This window comes from Melitaea cinxia, chromosome 1 (assembly GCF_905220565.1).
Source record: "Melitaea cinxia chromosome 1, ilMelCinx1.1, whole genome shotgun sequence".
Classification (NCBI taxonomy): domain Eukaryota; kingdom Metazoa; phylum Arthropoda; class Insecta; order Lepidoptera; family Nymphalidae; genus Melitaea; species Melitaea cinxia.
In genome coordinates, this window is record NC_059394.1 from 14,617,351 (window position 1) to 14,642,659 (window position 25,309).

The 25,309-nt window shown below is 31.3% G+C and overlaps 3 protein-coding genes across 3 annotated transcripts; 1 reads left to right on the top strand and 2 right to left on the bottom strand.

Annotated features, from left to right (window-relative positions):
* Positions 1–18,205: 18,205 nt before the first annotated feature.
* Positions 18,206–21,598, bottom strand: LOC123657517 (lipoyltransferase 1, mitochondrial). Its single transcript, XM_045593055.1, has 4 exons — positions 20,922–21,598; positions 20,428–20,535; positions 19,788–20,001; positions 18,206–19,533 (listed from the first exon to the last, which is right to left on the bottom strand). The coding sequence occupies exons 1-4, from the start codon at positions 21,486–21,488 to the stop codon at positions 19,139–19,141; spliced, it is 1,284 nt and encodes a 427-aa protein (XP_045449011.1). The 5' UTR covers positions 21,489–21,598; the 3' UTR covers positions 18,206–19,138.
* Positions 21,599–21,610: 12 nt separating this feature from the next.
* On the bottom strand, positions 21,611–21,843 carry LOC123657533. Its single transcript, XM_045593060.1, has one exon. It carries the CDS (start codon positions 21,777–21,779, stop codon positions 21,627–21,629), a length of 153 nt encoding a protein of 50 aa, XP_045449016.1. The 5' UTR covers positions 21,780–21,843; the 3' UTR covers positions 21,611–21,626.
* Positions 21,844–23,208: 1,365 nt separating this feature from the next.
* On the top strand, positions 23,209–24,192 carry LOC123657542 (cytochrome b-c1 complex subunit 7-like). The gene is made up of 3 exons (XM_045593068.1): positions 23,209–23,393; positions 23,473–23,520; positions 23,747–24,192. The coding sequence occupies exons 1-3, from the start codon at positions 23,363–23,365 to the stop codon at positions 23,992–23,994; spliced, it is 327 nt and encodes a 108-aa protein (XP_045449024.1). The 5' UTR covers positions 23,209–23,362; the 3' UTR covers positions 23,995–24,192.
* The last annotated feature ends 1,117 nt before the right edge of the window (positions 24,193–25,309 follow it).

Below are 25,309 nucleotides of genomic sequence, written 5' to 3' on the forward strand. Positions count from 1 at the left end.
CGGCAGGCTTGACATTTGGCTGGGTGACCGAACTGAAGAAAATGTGAGACTAAAACCGTAACAAAAATATATAACGGCAGTGACGTAATATCAGTCACACGACTATAAAATATGACGTATGTAAAACCGAACTGATTTAACATTGTTTGTTCCGGCTAATCTCTGAAACGGCTGAACCGATTTCACGGGACTTTCACTGGGAGATAGCTGACGTAATAAGGAGTAATTTAGGCTAAATTTATTCTAGAAATTTAATTTTTTTCTAACTCCGCGAACTGAAAAAAAACTTTTTTGTTAAATTCAACGTGGACGAAGTCACTAGCGGCCTAGCCGTTGCAGAGATTAGCCGGAACAAACAGACAGACAGAGAAAAATTGTAAAAATTTTGGTTTATGTACCGTGTATACATATAAAAAAACACTTATAAAAACTTTTACATAACATGATACCGTTGTTGGGACATTCTTTTAAGTAAGCGTTTTACCAGGTGTCAGGATATCCCGTCCATATGCGTTTAGTAAAAAGCGTGTATTTTAATATGACAAACAGACACACCAATTTTATTTATTTGTATAGATTAGCTATTATGTTTGACATTCAGTAAACACAAAATTAATCTATAGTCTATAATCTATTCTTAATTCAATTGACGCGTGTGTGTCAAATGCATGGTAGTGTGTTTAATATTTTTTTTATTGGTTTAATTTATTTTTATGCATAATTTTAAAAAATTATTAGCATTCTGCACTCGTTTTCTGTTTATATAAACTATAAGTGTGCGAAATTTTATGCTCCTCCGTCCGCGCAATTTTCGTAAAAAGGGGTACAAAGTTTTCGCTTCACATGTTAATATACCTATAGAAGAAAATTAAAAAGAATCAACCTAATTATCATATTATTATCATATATTAAAGATCATAATAACTGTATTTTTTAGCACGGCGATAAAACATAATATAAAAAAAAATATTTATATGAAACTGTTTGATAATAATGTTTTTTAACATACTTCATTATCATAATTCTATAGATAATAGATATCAACAAATTTTATAGGCAACTTGTAGGTAAATTATTGACTCCACTGGGGCTTGGGCTTTAAACTCTTATAGACAGACTATGTTTTGGCTGTATTTTGTGTATATGACGATATTTTCCGGAGAGGAGCCGCTTACGAGTATCCTTTTTCGTATATCTTTCATAGTCTTCAGCATGTCTCAACAACAAATAAATAAACACTTCACACTCAAACGGCCTCCAGTAGGATTTCCTCCTGCGTCGGGGGTCCGGAAACACACACAATACACAAGCACAAACGCCCAGACCACGACAAACATCTATATGGCCAATGCAAATGTCTGTTATGAGCGGGTATCGAACCCGCGACCGGCCATCGAACCCGCGACCGGCCAGTGCTGTGACCGCTGCGCCAACGCGTTGTCGAAAACAAATACATACATTTTTATCAAAATTTCACATTAAATTGACAAATATGACTGAACCGAGCCGAGCACCGAATTATTTAAATGACTAAAGAAGCTACTTTATTTTTAAATAATTTGTCATTTCAATAAAAGCCGGAAGTGTTACAATTAATTTAGTTAATATTAAAATAAAATTAGATATTCATCACAAGTCAAGGTCCCGTTTAAGTGTCTGTCATTTTTTTTTATGCTTGTATCAGCTCTGTTATGTCACCGAGATGCGATCGTGACAGGATTAGCCTTCGTATTATTGAGTAGGTAAAATGAATTAGAATACAATAGACAGTAATACACTTCACCTATAATTAATATGCATACCACAATGCATTTATCACTAAATATTAAATAATCAACTAATTATTTGGAATGTCCCTATTTAATTTTTGTCAATATAAAATAAAAAAGAATAGCTAAATGTACTGTTAGGCGCAAAACTCAAAAATAGCTGGATCAACACGGTTACTTTTTTATAAGTTTTCTAATACTTTATAAAAAAATATTATGGAATGATAAATTAAGAAAATTGCTAAAACACTTAGAAATTTTTATAAAACGTTACCATTAAGCACTTGATAGTTCCCAAGACCAGAGAGTAGACACCGTCTGTCGGTCAACTAGTTACTTATACTTTTGTTTCCTCATATTTTTTAATTACCTTGCAATAAATTAATATTATATTACTTGTAGTATACGAGTATATCATACAAAGATGTTAAGATGTTAAAAGGAGGAACTAGAACTGTTAATCGTGACGTGTTACCTGCTGTGGGTTGCTCAGTCGTGATCAATAATGTTGAGTGAAACCAGATTATATTTTATTATATATTTTGCGTGTTACGCATTATATTATATTGACTGGTAATCGAAAATATTTTAATAACCCGGATGCTTTATTATTATTTAAAAAAGTAGAGAGATAACTTCTCTTATAATAATCTCATATGTATTAGATATTTTTATTATATTTGTAACAAATTATTCATTTAGGTATAAGTTATTTTTTCCTATTTGGAATTAAGTTTATTACAATATTAATAAATTTCTAATTATGTACATGCGAGACATCGAATTTTATTGTTCATGGAGTATTGTTTTTTCTTCGTGTCTCTTATCACAAACTATTATAACAATTATTTTATCTTCTTCATTATCAAATCGTCAAAACTACTACTTCATTAAATAAAATGCATGACTTCCTGAATGTATCCTTTTACACGACTCTACAAATAAATGCTAAGTGACCTTGAAATCAATTAAAGCAGTTTATGGTTTCGAAAAAAATGCCTCGCGCCCAACGATTTTATTTACATATAACATTACATATATGTTAAAACAGCTAATGAAATCAAACACCCATACGATTTATACAAATATTTATTAGTAGCACGAAAGTTATTGCTTAATTTACATTGCAATTGTTCGAGGTAAAAAATTTTAAATATTACAAGTGTGTGATGATTAGAAAAGGGATCCTATTATGTCTACAAAAATACTTTAAGAGGCTCCCCCTTCTCAATGACCTTGAGCATTTAGACTTTGCCACACCCCACCCACCCGCACTTCACCTGATCAGTATTACGTAAAGGTTATTAAACTCGGCCATCTACCGGCTCTAGCTTGTACTACTTAGGACATGCGATTGATCCGTTTTCTAGACCAAGAGCTTGCGTACAAGTTGTGATCATCCATAATTATTATTTAATTTTCTTCTTGTCGTGTCGATCATTTAGGCTATAAAATTATATTAATTACTAGTTGTTACTTGTTGTTCAGTTCGCAGTTATAAAATAAATAAATTTCTAAAATAAAAGTAGCCTAAGTTATTCCTTACTATATCGGCTATCTGCCAGTGAAAGTTCCGTCAGAATCGGTCTAGCCGTTTCAGAGATTAGGCGGAACAAACAGACATACAGACAGACAAAAATTGTCAAAATGCTATTTTTGTGTATGTATCGTGTATACATCCATATGAATTTAGTAAAAAGCGGTTATTTTAATATTAAAAGCAGCCGCTCCAATTTTATTTGTTTAGATATACTAAATTTATATTTTATTCTATTATCGGCTCGGTGAAGATCGACTTTAGGTTCGGATCTTAGACCACAAGCTAAGCAGCTTTACATTTACACAGCTCAAAATTAATAATTTAAATTATTTTTTTATTTGAAGTAAAAACAATTGCAAAATTCAACAGTAAGTCTGTCTACCTGTTACATTTTGATGCCTATCTTGGATTAAAAAAAGTAAATAGATTTGCGCGTAAGCAAGAGCAGCGTGCGATGACGAGCGACACAAGTTCCCCGTACAAAGGCCTCTGGCCGTCTGCCGCGGGCCGCCTGTCGCCCGACAAATAACCAAAAATTATATTTTTACGATTTTCTAATAAAATACTGCACTTAATAAAAAACCCTTCTGTAGAAATATTAAGTACAGGATTCTTAATTAATAAAAAAAATATTCACCATTGTAAGTAGTAAAATTAGAAAGCCTATACGATTTTTGTACGCGAAAGGTGGTTCAGATAAACAATTATTTCTCTTTATTTAGAGAATTTTATACAATTATCTTACAGTCACATTAATAAGCTGAATCCGAGTTACAACATATATTTATTTGATATTTTTAACGTAACTTTAACGTATACTTTATAGCACATGAAAACGGCCGATTTTGTCTGGGAGCCCCTTAAGTCAAACAGTAATAAACAAATGGATTTTTCCGATATCTACGATTTTATTTTTGTGTTACCCACACATTAGGAATTCTAAACATTTTCGAATATCATATCAACACGGTTCGCTTAAACCGAATATAAAAATTATCATATTAAAAATTTCGATGTACCCCCTGTACATCGTTCCATAGCTTAATTGGCTAGAGCGCCGACACGGTCAGTCGGAGACGCGGGTTCGAACCCCGCTGAAGCGTTCAATTTTTGATATGATATTCAAAAATGTTTAGAATCCTTTTAGATGTCATAATATGCACTGTGGATTGTCGTGTATATTTCTTATTTTAAACTAGCTGTGTCCGCGACTTCGTCCGCGTGGAATTTAACAAAAAAGTTAATATTCAGTTTATCATGTGGTCAAATTTAAATTTCATCGAGATCTGATTACAATTTTTGAAGTAATCTTTGATATTATACGCATTGTATTAACTTGACTATTTTTTCGTCTACCTACGTTGTATTACTTGTCGATGTAAGTGAAGTGACGCCGCGTTGGCGCAACGGTTACAGTCATTGTTTGTGCCTGCTGCGCTGGCGGTTGCGGGTTCGATCCCCGCACATGACAAACATTTGTATTGGCCATACAGGTGTTTGCCGTGGTCTGGGTATATGTGCAGGCAGTCCTTATGGGTCTCCCCACCGTGCCTCTGAGAGCACATTGAGCCGTCGGTCCCGGTTGTTATCATCTACGCCTGATAGCGATCGTTACTCATAGTAGAGAATATACCCGCCAACCCGCCTTGGAGCAGGGTGATGGATTAAGCTCTGATCCTTTCCCGACATGGGGAAAATGGCCTATGCCCAGTAGTGATGGGATATTACAGGCTGAAGCGTAATTGAAGTCAGTTTTTTTTCGTTTGCCAGCAAACACAATTATATTGTTACAAAAAAACACTCCAATTTTATTTATTTGTACATATTATATCAGTAAATGAAAATAAAATTTAAACAAAGTTATTAAAGTTGAAAAAAGCATTTAATTTTTAAAGTATATTTTTGTTTACGAATATTAAGGTTACTTACTAAATAATTCAACGAAAACAAATGTTTTGGTTTTTCCTTTTTAATTTGCTAATTATTTCTTTACAGTCTCGTTAACATATATTTAAGATGTTTCGTCATACGGTGTCCGATCTAGCCGCGATATACATGTATTAAATATATGAATATTTTAAACATTAACTGTGAATTCTTGAATATCAACAGGACCTTGACCTATTGCGCCAACCGTGACATCGAAATTCGATGTCGTTTTGTTTTCTCACCAAATGAGACTATCATCGGGAAATTCAAGGATATTATGTATAATACCTTTAAATAGTAATAAAATATTTAATTGATTCCGTAACTAAGATCTGTTTATCACAGTCGTTACAATCAGACGAAAACGCGTGAGAACTGTGACGCTATACGGTATTTCAATTTTCCTTGTTTAAATTACCGATTACAGTTATTATATAAAATGTGTACAACTGCAACTTTTTTATTTCTCACATTCATTATAACTATCAATTTAAAAACGAGTTCTAAAATAAATTTCGTATTGTTAAGCAAAGACGTTTAGTAATCAATCAAGATTTGATGTGACTTAGACGTACATAAAGAATATTTGAAAAAAGGATCTTTGAATCAGGTTATATTATAATAAAATTCCATTTGTTCATGGATTTTATTGAGGTAAGCCACATATTAAAGGCGAAGGCTGCCTACTTTAGGATAATAACGCATGAAGGCGACGCGGACAGGAGCAAAGGATCAACAAAGCTCAAGAATAATGAGCAAATTGTGCGTGTGGAATGTCTCGGAATCACGATATTCTGCGCTAAGACTAGTGTAATCAATTGTGGAATCAGACGCTTGAGTATTAATTACACGACAAAATAATCTAACATTAACTTATCATATATTGTGTTATTGTCATACTTCTTACCTTATACATAAATAATTTTATACAAATTAAGTGTAAACCTAGTTATAAATATTTACATACATTTTTATAAGTTCTTAAATTTAGCGAAAAACCCCAGAAACTCAATAAAATTTAAATTACGAATTTTTCAAAATGTTAGGGAAATAAAAAAAAAAATACACGATGAATTTCAAATAAATTGGTGTATCATCTTCAAAGCAAAGTAACCACTATTTCTAAAATGTGTCCAAATATACAATTGCGTAATGTTAATGATTTTTTGCAATTGTAAGCCTCTCAAAGCCAGGAATAATGGGATTGTGTAACGTAGGAGGAACAAAATAAAAACTGCGTAAGTGCAATACCTATATTGCAATTAGGTAATGAAAACTTTCCGTGGGCCTTCAAGAACATGTAAAAAAATAAATTATCCTAATTGGTCTAGCCGTTCTCGAGTTATGGCGCTTAGCGACATTCATTTTTATTTATATAGATGACCCTATGATTCTTTACAAATCAATGTTCGCAATAAAATGTTGTTTTTACAAAGTAAGCTACAGGTATCTTCAAGCGATGCGATTATCATTATATTTATGATTTTGATTGGTCGAACTTCACTTTTGTACCTAGCTATACAATATAATGTGATGCATACCTTTAGGTATACTTCTTAGTCGAATGATGTAACGTACAAGATATAATGGTAAACAATATTAATCTCTGTGTTAATTAAAAACTGAAACTATGATATGGTTATCGTAAATTATTATTTGAGGTCTTTAATTTTTTACTCTCCAACTTTAAGAGTAGGGTAGGTACACTTTAAAATAAGTTAGAGTACATACATATGTATATGAAACGCTGTAGCTAGCCCTAATAGCACATAAATAATAAAAGCGTAAAATCAAGTGATTTTGTAAATGAATGAGTACGTCGAAGATGACCTTTTAAGCAATAATTTTATTTACCGCCGCCGATTTTGCGCATTAGAGTGGCATTTTCCAGTCAGTAATCTCATATACTGAGATCGTAAACTTTCGAATTACTTGTCGTTCAATTGATGTTTTTAACCAAAACGGAATTATATAATAGAAAGGCATTTTTAGGTCAAAAAATAGTTTTTCATATTAAAAAAAACAATTGCACTCTAGACCACATGACTGAAAAAGAACTTCTTTGGGTCCATAATAATAATAATACACTGTATTTCAACCCAAAAACGTAAACAATGCATGGCAAAGAAAAAATATTTTAACAATATATTCGAAGGGTACAAAGGGTGACCTTATCGCTAAAAAAAACGATATCTTCCAGGTAACCTTAGGGCAAAGGAAATGGTCTAGTGTGAGCATAGGTGTACAAGTTACAATAAATTTATAAGAAATATTCAAATAATTAAACATATACATACGTACACACATACATACATACATACAATTTTTGTAACACTCTCGCCACGTCATTCACCAGCTTTCTCCCCAAGCTTTCTTCAGCAAATCTTTAGCGTACGTAAAGAAGTTTTACTTCAAAGAAAAAACTAGAGTGCTTCAGACTATACGACTGAAGTGAAGAAGGCCTGCACTGTGTCTTAGATATGGCTATGAGAGAACTGGCTATGAGAAATAATTGTGTTTGCTCGCAAACGAAAAAAAAAACGACTTCAATTACATCGACGAGTAATACAACGTAGATCGACTAAAAAATAGTCAAGTAACTACGCGTTATCAAACATTACTCAAAAAGTAGTTATCAGATCTCAATAAAATTTATATGTGACCACATGACAAAGTTCAGCTTTCGATTAAATTAAAAATTATTGAAATCGGTACACCCAGTAAAAAGTTATTGCGGATTTTCAAGAGTTTCCCTCGATTTCTCTGAGATCCCATCATTAGATCCTGGTTCCCTTATCATGGTACTAAACTAGGAATATCTTCTTTCCAACAAAAAAAGCATTATCAAAATCGGTACACCCTGTAAAAAAGTTATTGCGGATTTTCAAGAGTTTTCCTCGATTTCTCTGGGATCCCATCATCAGATCCTGGTTTCCTTATCTATGAAACTAAACCAGGGATATCTCCTTTCCAGCAAAAAAAGAATTATCAAAATCGGTACATCCAGTAGAAAGTTATGCGGTATAATAACAACGCGTATTAGATATAACTCGAAAAGCAGTTGTTAGATCTCAAATAAATCCAACAATAGGGACCAATTGACACATACCTTTCGATTAAAAAAAAATTTGTCGAAATCGGTCCACACGGTCAAAAGTTCTGATGTAACATACATTAAAAAAAAAGTACAGTCGAATTGAGAACCTCCTCCTTTTTTGGAAGTCGGTTAAAAAGACGAAATGTGTGCTTGCACCTCTCTCTCTTGCTCCGTTCGCTTCGCCCGATTACATTATTCGTAACGCTCTCGTGACACATTCACCAGCCTACTCCCCAAGTCAAGCGTGTGTAAATAAGTTTATGTTAGTGAAGATAGAAAGAGTTACATTTCGTAAGTTTCACTTCAGTCGTGTGGTCTATAAAGCATACTCGTTTTGTTTGCTAGAAAACCTTTTTATTTTGTAGAAAATGATGGACTCTATCAAGTTTAAAACACATAAAAGAAAAATACCCTCACTCTACATCGCTAGTGCCACGGCGTAGTTTATCTAGTTAGCATTTAAATTACTTCAAGATAAACGTCGGTTTCAAAAACTAGTCGATAATTTAAAAAAATTATATTTTTTTGAAAAAAAAAAACACTACGAATTGTATATGCAGCCGATCACTAACTAGTAAGTAAAAAGTTGAAGGTAAATGTTACTTTCTTAGTGTCAAGAAATGAAATTAATGTTAACTACAAAGTGTTTATTTTGTCTTTACATAGATTTTCAATAAGGCTTAGAACATTACTTTTTTAATAAAAACTCCTTGTAAGTTAACATTTAAAAGTTATTTAATTTATTATAGTTTCTATAGTTTCACGTGTAATTTTAATTGTATCTGGAAACAGTGTCACTGTGACGCTAATGGAAGTAACCTCAGCTCAGTACGCTAAAAACTATTGCGCCAGTGCTACCATCATGGTGCAACGTTCACAAACACAGTATACCAAAACCACAGTGAATATAGATTAAATTACTTTAAAAAATGTTGTAAAATAAGTAAATTTATTTGCTAATTTTTTTTTTCTGCATTAATTGTCATTCCTAATAAGATCACATATATGTACGTATATAATAAATACTGTAATATAATGCATATACAATAATAACTGAGGTAGGACACAGCAGGAACCACCTCGACCTTACAGAAGATCACATCTAAAAAATATTGCTCACAAGTGTGTTAGTGTCTTCGTGTTATGTTCCTGTGGTGAGTAAGGAGACCAGAGCTCCTGGGAGCTGCTTGTATTGTTGCATGCGTGTATAAGCTACGCTTACCATCAGGTGCTCCGTACGCTTTTTTTGCCGACCTAGTTGTGTAAAAAATTATAATTTTGTTTTAAGACTCAATCTGTAGCCTTCGTTGAACTTTATAATTATCGCTTACATTTAACGGTATTTGTTGCAATAAGATTTAGCGAAGGCTTCCCAGGTGTTATTTATTTAATAAATATAGATATTATAGGAAAGTAATAGTCATTTTCTACAATCGACTTATTGAAAATGTGTACAAACAGTAAGCATTAAAAAAATGTATTCCTTATTTCCCAAGGGACTGATTAAAATTAACTTTCTACTCGGCTGTAAAGGACGACACCCAAGCTGTTAAAAAAGTCTGGGATGTATTTTTGACATAGAGTTGACAAAACATGGTCGATTAAAGCTAATAAAGCCTGAAAGATGTTCTTAAGAAACTTGAAAGTCAGGAAGTGTTTGCTTTATTTGTCTTTTACAGTAGACAGGTTTATTACAAAAGCTTTGCAGTAACTACCGTGTGGACGTTGCCTTTCATTTCTATTAAATGTCATCCGGTAGTTTCACGTAACATTTGTAAAGGCAGACGAAACTTGCAGTTACAAGCAATAGTATCAAAATAATAATCGACCATTATACAGATTTGTCTTCTATTAAAAACTACTTGCGGTAATTCTTTCATAATTTATTTCCAACACGATTACTACACAAAAAACTCAAAAAAAAAAAGAATAACATTGTAAAATGTTCTTACATTGTACATAATATATACAATATTTAAATACATTGTCTAACAATGTATTCAAATGTCAAATATTGCTCATTTATTATATTTTTATTATCAAAATAATTTATTTTAATTATACATATCAGTAATTTAGATTTGAAGATACGAAACCAATCCCTAGAATATTTACTAACTAATCACATGACCTTAATACATTGTGCTGACATAATTATGTTTATCTGTACCTATACTAATGTAACCTGCAACCTTTACCACACCTTTTATAATGATTTCATTTCTACAATTTTTATCTATTAACTGAAATAAAATGGACATGAAACTGCATACATAAATATTAAATAGGCGCTAAATAGGCACTCTTTGACGATTTTAATTTAGTCAAAACATGGATAACTTTATGTTTGAACATTAATCTGACCTATGATCAATGTAACAGAACGTAAATTGTACAAGAAAAAAATTACAGATGCGTCAGTGACGCCCAGATGATGAAAACAAATATCAACTAAATATTTTCCACATTTCACAACACGTGCAATTAAATACTCACTATACGGTCTATTGTTATCATGTAGGAATTTTATATTTGCAGTCTGTCTAGCGACTTACGAAGGCCGAATAAATGCCGTCGTTTGATGTCACAAAAATACGCAATACAATTTACAAACTTCAAATACCTGCATAATATCATAACATTCGATACATATTATTTTTAATTTAGCCTTATAATTTATTAATTATAAATATAAGTAACATTTTTAAAATACGAATTATGCAACAAATGAAAATGAAATAAAAGATTTCAAAACAAATCGTAATTTATGCGAAAATTATTTTAAAAGTCTACAGTCACACATAGTGTCGTAGGTTTAACAAACATTTAAGAATTAAAAAGTTATGCAGCGTGTAGGTAAGCTTTAATATTTTTTTAATGTGAGATATCGTAGTTTTTAACTCTTTACCATTTAAAGTATCAAATATAATATCAAAAGCCTAACTCAGTCAAGGTGGTCCTGTCTAAAAGTATTTTTTTTTTGTTGTCGCTCTTAGGAGTTTAGGTAGGTAGATACTAGCAGTGGATATCGATCACATATTGACATTAAGCATTTCTACGACAAATGTGGCCGTGTGATAATGTCGAATTCGTGTCAATGGTTCAATGCGAGCGGCCGCGGTGCGCTGGCGCCGCTGCTGCGTTCCACCGCCATCACGTTATGTGCTACCACCACCCACGCGATGAAACCGGCCAAAAAGATTCTTAATCGATGACTATTGTCCATTTGTAACTAATGATATGCCATCACGCATCTTATCAGGGACATTTGGTTTTTTTTTTTAATTGATAAAAAGCATATTACTTATCTATGCTGTAAGGGGTAAACGTATATATAACATGTTACCTAAGACTGCATAAACAGAATTTTAGCATATAAAAAGTCAATGAAGATGCCGTGTAAGTATTAATTAAATATAGAAATAAAATCATTATAATAATTATACGTGTAATTTGTTTCCGACCTATCTCTATTATACCTCTATTAGAATTTAGATATTTTGATTTCTTTAAGTTCACCAATTTCACAAACAAAATTATTATTTAACTTACTCTATTTCTCTTAAAATCATAATTAATGATTTTTTTTTCAAATTATTATCGTTATTATTTTGCAACAAAAAGAAATAATTATAATTAATTTTTCTTACCTTAAACACGATTTTTTCCTTCTCCATTTTAGTAATTTTAACAAGGAGTCCGAGTCTGCAAGAAAAAAAAAACATAAATATTACATATAAATATATCTAATACCTTTAAATGAGAAATTCTTGTATATATATAATCTAAATCTCGGATTTTCATGAAATTTATAATGGAGGGGGTTTCGGGGGCAATAAATTGATCTAGCTAGGATTCTATTTTAGGAAATGTCATAAATGCTATTATTGGGAGCCCATTATCAACGCATCTAATTCGTTCTAAGTAAATTTTTCAAAAAAAGTAGTTAATATTTTTTTATTATTATATCGAAAAATATTGTTCATATTTCATCAGTATGTAGTTCGTATTTAAATATAATTTCCAAAAAACACGATGTACCAAAAAAAAAAATACTGAGCAAAGCTCGGTCCTCCAAGTACCTACTTCAAAAAAAGGAGGAGGCTACTCAATTCGACCGTATATATATTTTTTTATGTATGTTCGGGGATAACTCCTTCTTTTATGAACCCATTTTGATAATTCTTTTTTTGTTGGAAAGGAGATATCCCTAGTTTGGTACCATGATAAGGAAACCAGGATCTGATGATGGGATCCCAGAGAAATCGAGGGAAACTCGAAAATCTGCATAACTTTTTACTGGGTGTACCAATTTTAATGATTTTTAATTTAATCGAAAGCCGATGTTTATCATGTGGTCATATTTAAATTTTATCAAGATCTGATTACAACTTTTGGAGTAATCTTTGATAATGCGTATTTACTCGACTATTTTTTCGTCTACCTAAGTTGTATTACTTGTCGATATTATTGAAGTCGGTTTTTCTTCGTTTGCCTGCAAACACAAGTTTACGGTTCTTAATTTGATAATTATTATTCAAGTGCCTATTTTTATCAGATCGTTGTAATAATTAAAATTTCAGTTGTTCGTTAACCCATAAAATGTTTGCAACCACAAATATTTTTTTACGCAAAAGTAGCGCTGGTATATCAGCTGATTTTGTGTTATAATTAGTTTAATGTAGTATATTAGTTGCTTTTAATTATATTTTTTAATGCTATACTTTGTAACACTAATTTAAATCTATATTATACTACATTGAAAGGCATAGTAAGTATAATATATATAATTCTAATAATAAATATTGACTTAAATTAATGTTTAGCAATTGCTTTGAAATCTAGATACTGTATCATTAAAATATTACCTATTGAATATTAAATAGTGTACAATCATGTAAAAAATACAGATGTGTGCCGTGGTGGTCTGGGTGTTTGTGCAGTCCTTGTGGGTCTCCCCATTGTGCCTCGGAGAGCACGTTAAGCCGTCGGTCCCGGTTGTTATTATGTACACCTGATAGCGATCGTTACTCGTAGTAGGCTATATATCTGCCAACCCGCATTGGAGCAGCGTGGTGGATTAAGCTCTGATCCTTCTGTACATGAGGAAAGAGGCCTATACCCAGCAATGGGATATCACAGACTGAAGCAAAAAAAGCTAATTTATTATTGCATAAATAGATAAATAAAAATTTAGTTCTATTCGATTTAATGCATGAATATTTCAATTTTATTGACACTTTTTGAAAGTTAAAAATACCAATTATGCAACAGATATAAATGGTAATAATTATATTTTTTACTTCCTCGTAATAAATTATTGAAATAATTGCTAAATGGCAATTTTTTATTTAAGTTGAAATCACAAGATTTATCCAGATCTATCAATTTTGTTAATTTTCAGCTGGACATTAATAGAACTATAAAACATTTAGTACTTATTAGAATATTGACAACATGTGCCTCTTAACAAATGTACATACTTTAGTTATATATCAATATTTAGGGAAATTTTAATTTTAACCATAGCTCTATCAATTTTGCGTAACATTAATATATCTATAATATGATTTATATTTAGTAGTAGCATATTCAAAGTATCTATTAATAAATGTATCAATGCTTGATCTTGTTTCAATTGGTCAAAAAGAACGTTTTACTAGAAGACTTTTCATTTTGTAAATTTTCAACAATAAGTATTGTGATATCTGTAACAGTTTTTTTTTACTACTTTGCAAATACTTACAGACATTACTCGTTAAATGACTTTAATATAATATAATAAAGTAAATTTTACGTTTTAATTAGAAAAAATAATATTGTGACATAAATTTTTTAGCATTGTTGTTTTCCTCGAAAAGCCTTATAGAACTCATTATTTACTATCACCTAAAGCAATTTATGAAATATAAGTATTGCATAAATGCACAGTTCAAACATAGTGCATATTTATAATATAGGTAAGTATTAAACGTTACCTAAATTTTTAACCAATAAAACAGTTTTTTGTAGAAAGCAATGAGTTGAGAAGCCATTATAAATTATTTACCGAATAAAGATATCTAAAATAAGATATGTATATGAGAACAAACATATTATGTACTTTCATTTGTGATTCCTTGAAGCCTTCTATCACTTCGGTCAAGAGGCTGCGCTACATAATATGACCAGTACATAATATGACCAGTAGATTAAGTACATTCTCCTTAATGAAAGGCCTTTAAATATTTTGGAAATGAAAGCCATTAAGCGAGTTTAATTTTCTTTTTTGCCTCATTAATCTATTACTCCTTTTTACTTTTACGTACATTTAAAAAATCTAGTAGTATGTCAATTTTCATGGAAAATATGTTACGAAGTAACAAAAATTCTTGCATCTGAGCATGGCTGGTAGAACCCGCCGCATCACGTTAATTATTTCATTTTATTGTACACGACAAGAAACCCCAAATAAACGGAAACTTTTGTTATCAAAATTAAAAAATAATTGTTTGTTTGTAAGGTTTGCTTGTAAGGCTGTTTTGACTTTCGTTTTTAGCCAAAGTCATTTATTTGTTTATTTTTATTATAAAGCTTTTTTGCTTTAGCGAACTTATCTATATATTATTCTGTATCTGTGCTCTTATACGCCATCAACACAAGGAAAAATATTTTGTTTGTATATTTGTTTCTTACGTCCGTTTTCGTACGTTTCAACAGGGCGGACCTATGTAGGTATAGGTAGGTAGGTGTCGGTAGACGAAATGGGACGATAACAGTATTTTTTCATTAGAAGCTACATTAGTCTGAAGTAACAAAAAATACTTTTATTATCAAAAATAAAACGACGCCCCCCCCCCCCCCACACGAAATGACCCAAAACAATACAAATTGAAAGTGAAATAATTTAAAAAAAACAGCCTTTCATTTTAAATGCGTTAAAATATTATATAAACTTTTCCTTTAAACTTTTACTATCAACATATGCTGTAGCTATACATACAATACAAGTTAAATAATAGCTTTTAACAGGTTCATTGCTGTAATTTAGCTTCATACAAAAAAAAAATATCCGCGATGCCAGTGACTGTTTTTTTTTTTTAATGTGCACCTATATAAATAAAAAAAGTAAAAACAATGTTACAATGCATATAGTATACATATAAGTTATATATTATATACAAGAACCCACGCGGAGTCGTCGGCAGAGTGCAAACATTTTTCCACTGAGGCTTAGAAACGTAACGGCTAGACATCCCCGCGCGGAGTCGTTGCACTGTAAGGGATTTTCCGCCAACTCCGCGCGGGGATTCCGGCATTCAACCTGTTAAATAATTGTGCTTGCTTGGAAAAGAAAAAAACTGGCTTCAATTACATCGTACACCGGTAATACAACGTAGGTAGGGGAATAAATAGTCAAACATGTACTATTAGAGATAACTTAAAATGTACTTGTCAAATCTCGATTGAATTTGAATGGGACCATATGACAAGCACCACCTTTGAATCGAAAAAAGAATCGTCGAAATCGGTCCATCCAATCTAAATTTTGTAGTAACACACATAAAAAAATAAAAAATACAAACGAATTGAGAAGCTGCTCCTTTTTTTTGACGTCGGTTAAAGTAATCGAAATGTTTCAGTGGATGGAACACATAGGTACCAAATTATTGCGTACAGAGATTCAAATTCGGTATGACACCGCTGAGCTGGTGTGTTCTAACTTAATCTTTAATATTACTGTGGCTGCTCGCCTTTGAAGAAAAACTTAGTGAGGAAACATTTATATTTCGATAGTAATTCCAAGATTGAATAGAAAAAATTCTGGTTATGGACACTTTAATCGCCTAGTGGTATGAAATATGCTTTCCGATCTATTCTCATTCCTACCAAATACACACAAAATAATTCATAAAAATCGGTCGAGTCGTTTCGTACGGAGTACTGAGGAAGCAGTTCTGCCACAGTTTGTTATTATACATGAAATGTCTTCATTTCCGAAACAGTTAATTCTGAGGCCAAGCGGTTACAAAGTTTAAATGCCAAATATATGTTGCAATGTATCGATGTTTAGTGTTTTCATTAAATTGAAATTTATTCAAGGCATACGAGTTCCAGAACACAGTCTAATTACATACAGACAGCGAAAGCTAGTCACGAGATATTTATTTTATCTGTGTTCATTTAAATTGCAGCACACATCTAATTAATAATTGATTATATCAAGACAATTTTCTTTGTCCAACTGAAACAGGAAGAAAATAAAACCGGTCGCTCTACAGTGATGAACTAAACGATTACAGCTTTGCTTAGAACGCTAGCAAGATAATATGACTATAGTTACGAACATATTTATTTTACCTTGTAATTTCTACTAAAATGTAAAACTTCTAACATTGAGAAACAGGTTTTGGTTGTATAGAATAATTTTACGTAACACATTTGATTTTATCATATACTTCTTATTCCACTAAAATACAAACGAAGACTAACAATAAATAAACAAATTAAATCGGCATCGAGCTGTTTACAAAGTATCTTACAAAATGTATGTAACATAGCCAAATATATTTCGTAAACTACAATGGAACTGTACCTATTGATGAACTCGTATGTATTGGTGTTTTTAAGTAAATGGCAACATTCCAATTGTTTCTGATAGATATTGAAAGAAAGATCATTCTTACTTTTGTTCTTGCTCATAATAAATAATCTTTCTATTTACTAATACACATATTTTTTCGAGATAATTTAGAACAGACAAACTCATACACAAATTCTCTGATCTGATCTCTTCATCAACATTTAAAAATATAGGTAATGCCTAATAACTTCTGATTTTTTATTTAATAACGAAGGTTCTTGTTAATCTTTGGTTTTAATAGTATATACCTAGTAATTGTAGAATGCCGTCTAGAAATTCTTATTTTGTGGGACGTATTCACTTAAATTAAAATTATAAATTATAGATATAGAACTCCGGGAATCGGACTTTTTGACTGGAAATTTCATCCTCTTTAAAGAGCTTTTTTAAAATTCCTTAAATGTAAATAGTTTCCTCTTTTTGCAACTTAAAAATGTTAAAAACTTTTATAATTTTTAACGCGCTAGAAAATAAGCTATGGCTCATAGTTTAAGGAGCTTTATCTCTATTTAAAACTCTACTGTTGACTAATATTCGATTTAAATTAAAAATGACATTTTTGAGCCTACGATCCTTTTTAATTTTTTTAATTGTTATAAAAATTGCTAATATACCTAGATGTCGTTTCAAAATGACAAAAATGTATCTCGTTGGTTTATTTAACTTATTTAATGATAAATTAACCTCTCATCATACTTACTTTGATCAACAAGCTTTAATACATTCAACTGTCACTACACAAAATAATTTAAATGTCGCGCGGTTGTTATTGCTTTACATACGCGGTCGTCATGACAACGAACGATAAGGCAATATGGCGCACGCTGCGCGCACACTGAGAACGAACGTAGACTGCCTGCGCGTGCGCCGACCAACGACCACCACCCGGCTCTTCAGAAAGCGAGAGGAAGAGCAAGTCTCAAGCAAGTTTTTATTGTGCGAGGACAAATGCGCATATTTTTATAATACTGTACTTGTGCGCATCGCACGTTATTATTACAGCTTAGTTACCGAATATCATAAAGCTAATACTTATTGGGTGAGCCTTTTTAATCAACGTGTATTGTATGTGTGCAGATGAGCGGCCTTCCCCTTGAGATGTCAAGTAGCGCATTACATAAAAATGATTAGTTTGCTTATACACTTACATATATAATATTAAAATTTATAGTAACATGCATTATACCTTAACATATTATGTTGACGAAAAATTGTAATATTTAGGTAAAAAATAAAAATAAAATATGTACAATAATACCATTATATTTATTTCAATACATCAGTATAATATACAATGAGATAAAAATTTGTCGTTTATTCTTAAATGTCGTCTAGTATCAAAAATAATATTGCATAATAGCAAACTCTACATTGCCTAAGATAACTTATTCTAACACAAAAGCCTACATTTACTAAAATGTGCCTTATGTCCACTTCATATAAAAAAGTACCCGTTTCGGGTAGATGTTATGAAATAATGCAGGTGAATGATGAAATGGTTTAGGTTAAATAGAAATCTAGACATAAAACGTTACAAAATACGTGCTACGCAATATGTATTATAAGTAAAAATTACATGGGTACATTAACTTGGTAACGAAATTAAAATTTAATTAAAACAAATGATATGATGCATTCTTGTAGCGTTCGACACAAACGTGCGACTCGCAGGATTATTAGAGACGCGTAACGAAATGTTGGACTCTTGTATGTTGTATGCCTCTCCTCTGCTTTAGGGAAAAGAGGTATTTTTTCGGCTGTGAGAACTTGACATGCTATACCAGTTCAGTATGTAACATACTGTAAGTCAAATACAAGACATAAAAGAACCCCCATTACGTGTCTCTAAATATTATTACATAAAACACTAAACTAAAACACACAACAACAAAGCAAATTCGGTGTTATTAAACGGTTAAATAAACGATTATTTGAATGCAATATCGGTAAGCATGAAAAAAATATTCAAAGAAATTAACACTATTAAAAAAAAAAAATAAAAATCAGAAGTACCAATATACAATTTACGATTTAACCTTTGAACCATATATCTTAGTATTTATATAACATAGATAAAATTTGCAACCAGTGAACAAGCGACGATAACATGTAAAAAAACAACGCCACGATAATACTACACTAGAGAAAGAGCACCAACTGGATTAAAATGTTAATATACATTAAACGGTATTAACAACTTGGTCGAAACATTTTGCGACAAATTGTTCCTTATCATCCAGTTTTTTCACATCACCACTTGTGTGACGCGTAAGCATGGCATCCTGGAGAGCAGTCAGGGCTTCTGACGTGAATCTCTTGCCCTTGAGATGAGTTATAACTGATGCTTCCCCATAGAATCCAGATTCGACCAGGCCAGGGGGAATGTTCAGAGTGACGTCATTTATGAGACCCTTATCCACAGTCATGCTGATGATCAACTCCTGAGTAGCAGAGTAGACCTTCGATGGTGATAGCAGCTCCGGTGGAACCGGAAATGAACGGCTTACAGTGAACACTGGTGTGCGACCAAATGACCAATCCCATGTTTGCAGTTCATTCTTCAACTCTGCTAAGCCTGACACAAATGTTTTATCTATGAATATTTAACTTGTAACAAAAAATATAAAATAGTATGCATGTCTCAATTTAAATGTAAACAGAATGTACATAAATGTAAATAACAAAGATTTTATCTATTTGGTCTGGTCTATAATTAAAATTTTATTTTTCCGAATAACTTTAATTTTCATAAACATAATTTAATACACATAGTATAAAAACTAATACATACATTCAAATTCTTTTTTTTTTTTTAATTTTAATTTTTACCTGGGAACCACTCCTCAGTAGGATTTATGAACTGGAATCCTCTCTGTCTTGATATTTGTTTGTCCCCACCATCTTCTAAGTGCAGAGCAGGAGTCCTGAGGTACTCGTAGCCCACTGCAGTCTGAAGACCTTCCACAGTGACCCGTTTGTCTAGGTCCGATAAGTTCACCACAGGAGATGGAGTAGACGGAGTCGCGTTCGTCTGTATGCCATGCTAAATAGAATTAACTGTTCTTAACATGTGTACATGGAAGGAAAAGGTCAGGTTAATGTTAGTAGCACAGATAGTGTTAATTAAATGGAAAATAAAATGCTTTTATTAATAAAAAGGAGCACAATATGTACATAAATACAATTTATATATCTATAAATACATTAAACAAAGAAACACTATTAATAGCTTGAAAAATCTATCAATGAAGACAATCAAATGAGTCACGCACAAGAAATGCGACATATGACATTAATAACTTATTGAAAATGTAAATAAATGTATACATATACTTGTGTTCATGTAGATGTTATAAGTTGTTATTGTCATCAAACTACAAAATACTCATTATTTCAAAAGATTATAGTAAGAGGAAATATTCCTAAAATTTATTAAATTAAATACAATTAATTTTATAAGTCAACTTACCTCTCGTTTGGCTAGTGCTTTGCTGAGATCTGCCTTATTGGCATTGACTAGAAGTGTGCAATGATGATACGCTGTCAAACGTCCTAATTTAGCAGCCGTTCCAGAAATCTTATAATATATTAAGGAAATATTACAAGATATTGATAACAAATATAAAAATAATTGTTTTTAAATTATCTTGCTCACTTTAAAGTAAAAGTAATACAGTATTTAGCTGCGTTGGCCATTAGCATACAATTTGATCAAGAAATAATAGGTATATTTATTAGCTAAAAGTTTTTTAATGATATAAATTAATGTAAAGTTTGTACCCGTAAGGTTTTGATTAAAAAAAAAAAAACTATATAACATGACATGCAGTGATTTAACATAATTTATTTTGTTCAATATTTGAAATTTTGAATAGAATATATACTATACGCTTCAGCCTGTAATATCCCACTACTGGGCATAGGCCTCTTTCCCCATGTAGGATCATATTACACTATACCTACTTCAGTATATTTAAAAAAGGATACTTTGTATTTATCTCTCACAATGATATCATGACGATCGTTGATAACTGACTTAATTCCAAAGCCTCTGAATAATGCCCTCTTGATTAGTTCCAAGTTGTACTTTCTGTCATATCTTTCTCTGGGTGAAAAGAAAGTAATGTTGAGATTGCCACGGTCGTGATAAACAGTGCCACCTCCGCTGTTGCGACGGGCCAGAGCTATTTCCTTCTCAGATAAGAAAGGCACATTGGCTTCAAGCCAAGGATTCTGGTGTCTTCCGATAACTACACACGGTTCATTGCGCCAAACCATCATAACATGATGTTTACTGAAGTCCATATTTCGATACATCCAATCTTCAAGAGCCAAGTTCGTATATATGTCTGTTGATTGAGACATAAATACCGATTTTGTGACCTCCCTCTCAGGTGGCAAATCATTTTTGAACTTCTTGTCCATCAAACTTTTACCTGTAGCTATGCTTCGTGAGCTAGCTCTTCTTGTCAATCCCACCATAACAAACATGTTACCCATAGCAATTTTACGCATCATTGACTGCGCCATCTTGACTTTAATAATAATTTTATGATAAACGGATACTTTTTTCTATGAACCTGTGACAGGCAGTTACTTAAATCTTAATTTCTTAAATTAAAAGTTTTTATTAACTTCATAAAACACTAAATAAAAGAGTCCAACACTTTAATGCATAGAGCAACAAGCGTCTGTATCAGCTGATGAGAGGGAGATCAGATACTCGTGTAGAGCGATGGTCTGATGCAGCCACTTCCAGGTCTGGTGTAGGGTATTAATTCGAAAACGAATTCCCAAACAGTCTCGACAGTCACTTGGCATTCCTTCTCTTGGATGCAGGATGAACAAAAAAAATCACCACACAAATTAATAAAAGGCGTTGTAAAATAAAATATACAATTTGTATTAACTATTAACTACAAATAAAATGAAACTTTCGGAACGAACAAACGTGCGCGAACGCGTAACAAAGTGTGATTTCATTACCTTCCGTCGTCTCATTTTATTCACGCTGATAGTGATAAGCGGGCCAAGGAACTAGGAGGTCGAGCGAGGGCATTCGAAGTTCAGTTGCAAGTCTAGCAAACAAATATATTGATAAGAGACACGGATCGGGCACGAGCAGCAGTGTTTTATCATTCGTTGTCGTTATGTTTATCTGTAACATCGCATCGTGATTAGAGCGAACTTGTACATTTTACGGACAATATAAAATGAAAAATAAAATGATGTGTCCTGATAAGGATGTATAAATATTTGTTGTCACAAGTGTCTTACAGAGTCCAAAAATTATATAACAACATTTTTCTTTTCGACGAGTCTCTTATAAATAATTTATTACAGTAATGTATAAATTGGTAATTGATATTGGTCTATTTATTTTTAATTTTTTAAGATGTCAGAATAGATAGAGATATAGATACGTGCACAGATTACCGCAATTACGTAGTATTGAATACCCTTATATTCAATATACTCTCTGGACTCTCTGGTATTGAATTAGAATAAAATGAATGTGTGTGTTCTGTGCTGTTTTGTATAACTTGTATACAATGATATAATATTTCTCACCTCTATGCTTGTATACATATTATATATGAATATGTTTTGCAAAATGTGTAACTGCGTATTGTGTAAATCCTATAACAGGATAATACCACTAAGGAGGTGATCTTTGTATACAAAATATGGAGAATAGAGCAACCTCTTACCCCTACTTCTACTCTATTTATTACGAATATGAAAGTATAGTATATAATATACATTATACATATAGATCATAATAAATTTGGAAAGGAATAAATAACTATACTACTATAACTCTACTCCACTATTAAACGGCATATTTTTCAATATATTAGACATCGTAATTTTATAGGCTTAAAAAACTCGAACTATTGGAAAGAATCTATATATACCAAAATAACATTTTTTACAATTTTTGTCTGTCTGTCTGTTTGTTCTGGCTAATCTCTGAAACGGTTGGACCGATTTTGACTCGAATTTCACTGGCAGATAGCTGATGTAGGGAGTAACTTAGACTACTTTTATTTTAGAAATTTATATATTTTATAGCTCTGCAAACTGCTACAATAGCTTTTTTGTTAAATTTCACGTGGACGAAGTCGCGGGCACGGCTAGTATAAAAATATCACGTATATCTTATCTATTACCAAAATACAAAATTAATTTTTCTGCCATTTTCTACTGTTGTTGACAGCTGTCATCGTATTATTAAGGAGCATTGTCATGAGTTATCTGTTTCTATAAGTATTACTATACTCTGTGGTTATCTGTCACTCTGTCAGAACTCAAAAATTTAAGCTCGCTTAGCACTTGCAAAATAATTCTTTTTAGAGAAATACTTGTGAAAGCACAAGTCGTTAGAATTATAATAAATTAAAATGGCTTTGAGAACTACTGCAGTTCTTGGCAGTAAGTTTTTGTTTTCTTATAATCCCTCTCGTTCTTTTGCTAAATTTTCTGTTATATAATACTGTGTAATGATTTTCAGGTAGCCTTAAAAAATGGGCTTACAACTTATCAGGATTCAATAAATATGGTATGTATATTTATAATGTAATATTTTTAGTGTATAATTTTACCTCGTCACAAAAATTTCTTGTAAAATATATTTGGTGTACAAATAACTACAATGATTTGTGTGCATGCATATCATAAGTGTTATTATAGTATAATTGGTATGTAGTTAAAATTCAGACAAAAAAATATTACTAATAACAAGACAAAGATAGGTTAATATTTTTATGTGGCCTATTGTATTCAAGGTCTTCATCGTGATGATTGTTTGTATGAAAATGAAGATGTACAAGAAGCACTGCGCCGTCTCCCTCAACATGTAGTTGACGAACGTAATTTTCGCATGATTCGTGCAATTCAGCTTTCTATGACGAAAACTATCCTACCCAAAGAGGAATGGACTAAATATGAAGAAGACAAACTCTACCTTACTCCTATTGTCGAACAGGTCAAGAAAGAAAGGAAGGAACGTGAAGAGTGGGAAAAAGAATATTAAATGGTTCCACTTGTAATATAATAATTTAATTAAATTTAGCAATATTACAATACTGTTTTATTTAAACAAAAGACCATTAATTTGAAAAAATATTTTATTGAAAAAAAAATTAATATAACTAATAAAATATGGCATATACGGTAATTTATAACCTTATAGGCAAATAATTAATGTTATAAACATAGTAATCAATACAAACATTTGTTTTAATAATGGTCCCAATAAAATAATAACATTTTTACTCATAACAGTATGCAGAAATTTGCATAATTATCATAATACATGCTAAATTATTCATGCACTCTCCAACAATTTTATTTTACATAATGTTTTGTTTCTAATCACACATTACATAGTAAAAAAAATTATTATAATAATTTTATTAATCAATTTAAAAAATAGAATGAAATAAGTTCAAATAAATCAATACATCATAATAAAAATTTTAAGTGTAAGAAAACAAAATAGTTGTCTTTAGATTTGGTTTTATATTGTGGACTTAGTATTTAAATAGCAAAGCAAATTGTTTAGTCACAATTTTATAAAACTAAAATATTTATAAATATTAAAACAATTCAAACAAAGCATAATAATTGTTTCTGGAGTTTTTACAATTCTTTTTTTATAGGCAGACATAGACAGATGTCTTAACTAGTGTCTATTTTTAAAACGATGTTATGAATACAAAATTGTATTATGTATGATTTTCTTTTTTTTTTCAAACAATTTTAAAATTTATCAATTTTTTAATTTTAAAATCATGTCTAAAAAATTAGCTAGCAAACAAAAGGTTTTACATTGACAATAGAGATCAAACATTAAATTATGTCAATGTTTGTTTATATGAATATTGTAGTTACCTGACTCAAGTTTAAACTAATGAAGAAAAATTCTATGGAAATAATTTTTGAACCTTTATACCCAAATAAGAAGGTTAAAATCATTAAGCTGTCTTTCTACTTGTTTAAATAATGGTAACAAAATATACATATAACTATAAATGTGTAGAAATGCCACTTTAATTTCTGCTTTTAGTCTTGATAAATATGAGAATCATTTAAGTTTCACAGGTATCAAAAGATGCCGAAATCTGCACATAAATATATTAATAGGAAATAGCGTAGTAATAGTTACACTTATCGATAGTACTTGATAAGCGGTAATGTACCTCACTATTTTATGAATGTACCAAAACTTTTAATAGTACTTTTAGTCATTTACAATAGTATGATAGGTTATTTATATTATAAACTGACAATTAGCTTGATTTACATCTATCATAAATATTTATCGAAGTGAAATGTTATCTAAAAAA

Bases quoted from the DNA above. Each gene is read 5' to 3' on its own strand.
- LOC123657517 (XM_045593055.1), bottom strand. From the start codon at position 21,488: ATGGCGCAGTCAATGATGCGTAAAATTGCTATGGGTAACATGTTTGTT. The intron at 20,536-20,921 runs GTAGGTATAGTG...ATATATTATAAG, and splicing joins CCTTTTTTAAATATACTGAA to ATTTCTGGAACGGCTGCTAA. The intron at 20,002-20,427 runs GTAAGTTGACTT...AATTCTATTTAG, and splicing joins AAGCACTAGCCAAACGAGAG to CATGGCATACAGACGAACGC.
- LOC123657533 (XM_045593060.1), bottom strand. From the start codon at position 21,779: ATGCCAAGTGACTGTCGAGACTGTTTGGGAATTCGTTTTCGAATTAAT.
- LOC123657542 (XM_045593068.1), top strand. From the start codon at position 23,363: ATGGCTTTGAGAACTACTGCAGTTCTTGGCA. The intron at 23,394-23,472 runs GTAAGTTTTTGT...AATGATTTTCAG, and splicing joins AACTACTGCAGTTCTTGGCA to GTAGCCTTAAAAAATGGGCT. The intron at 23,521-23,746 runs GTATGTATATTT...ATTGTATTCAAG, and splicing joins ATCAGGATTCAATAAATATG to GTCTTCATCGTGATGATTGT.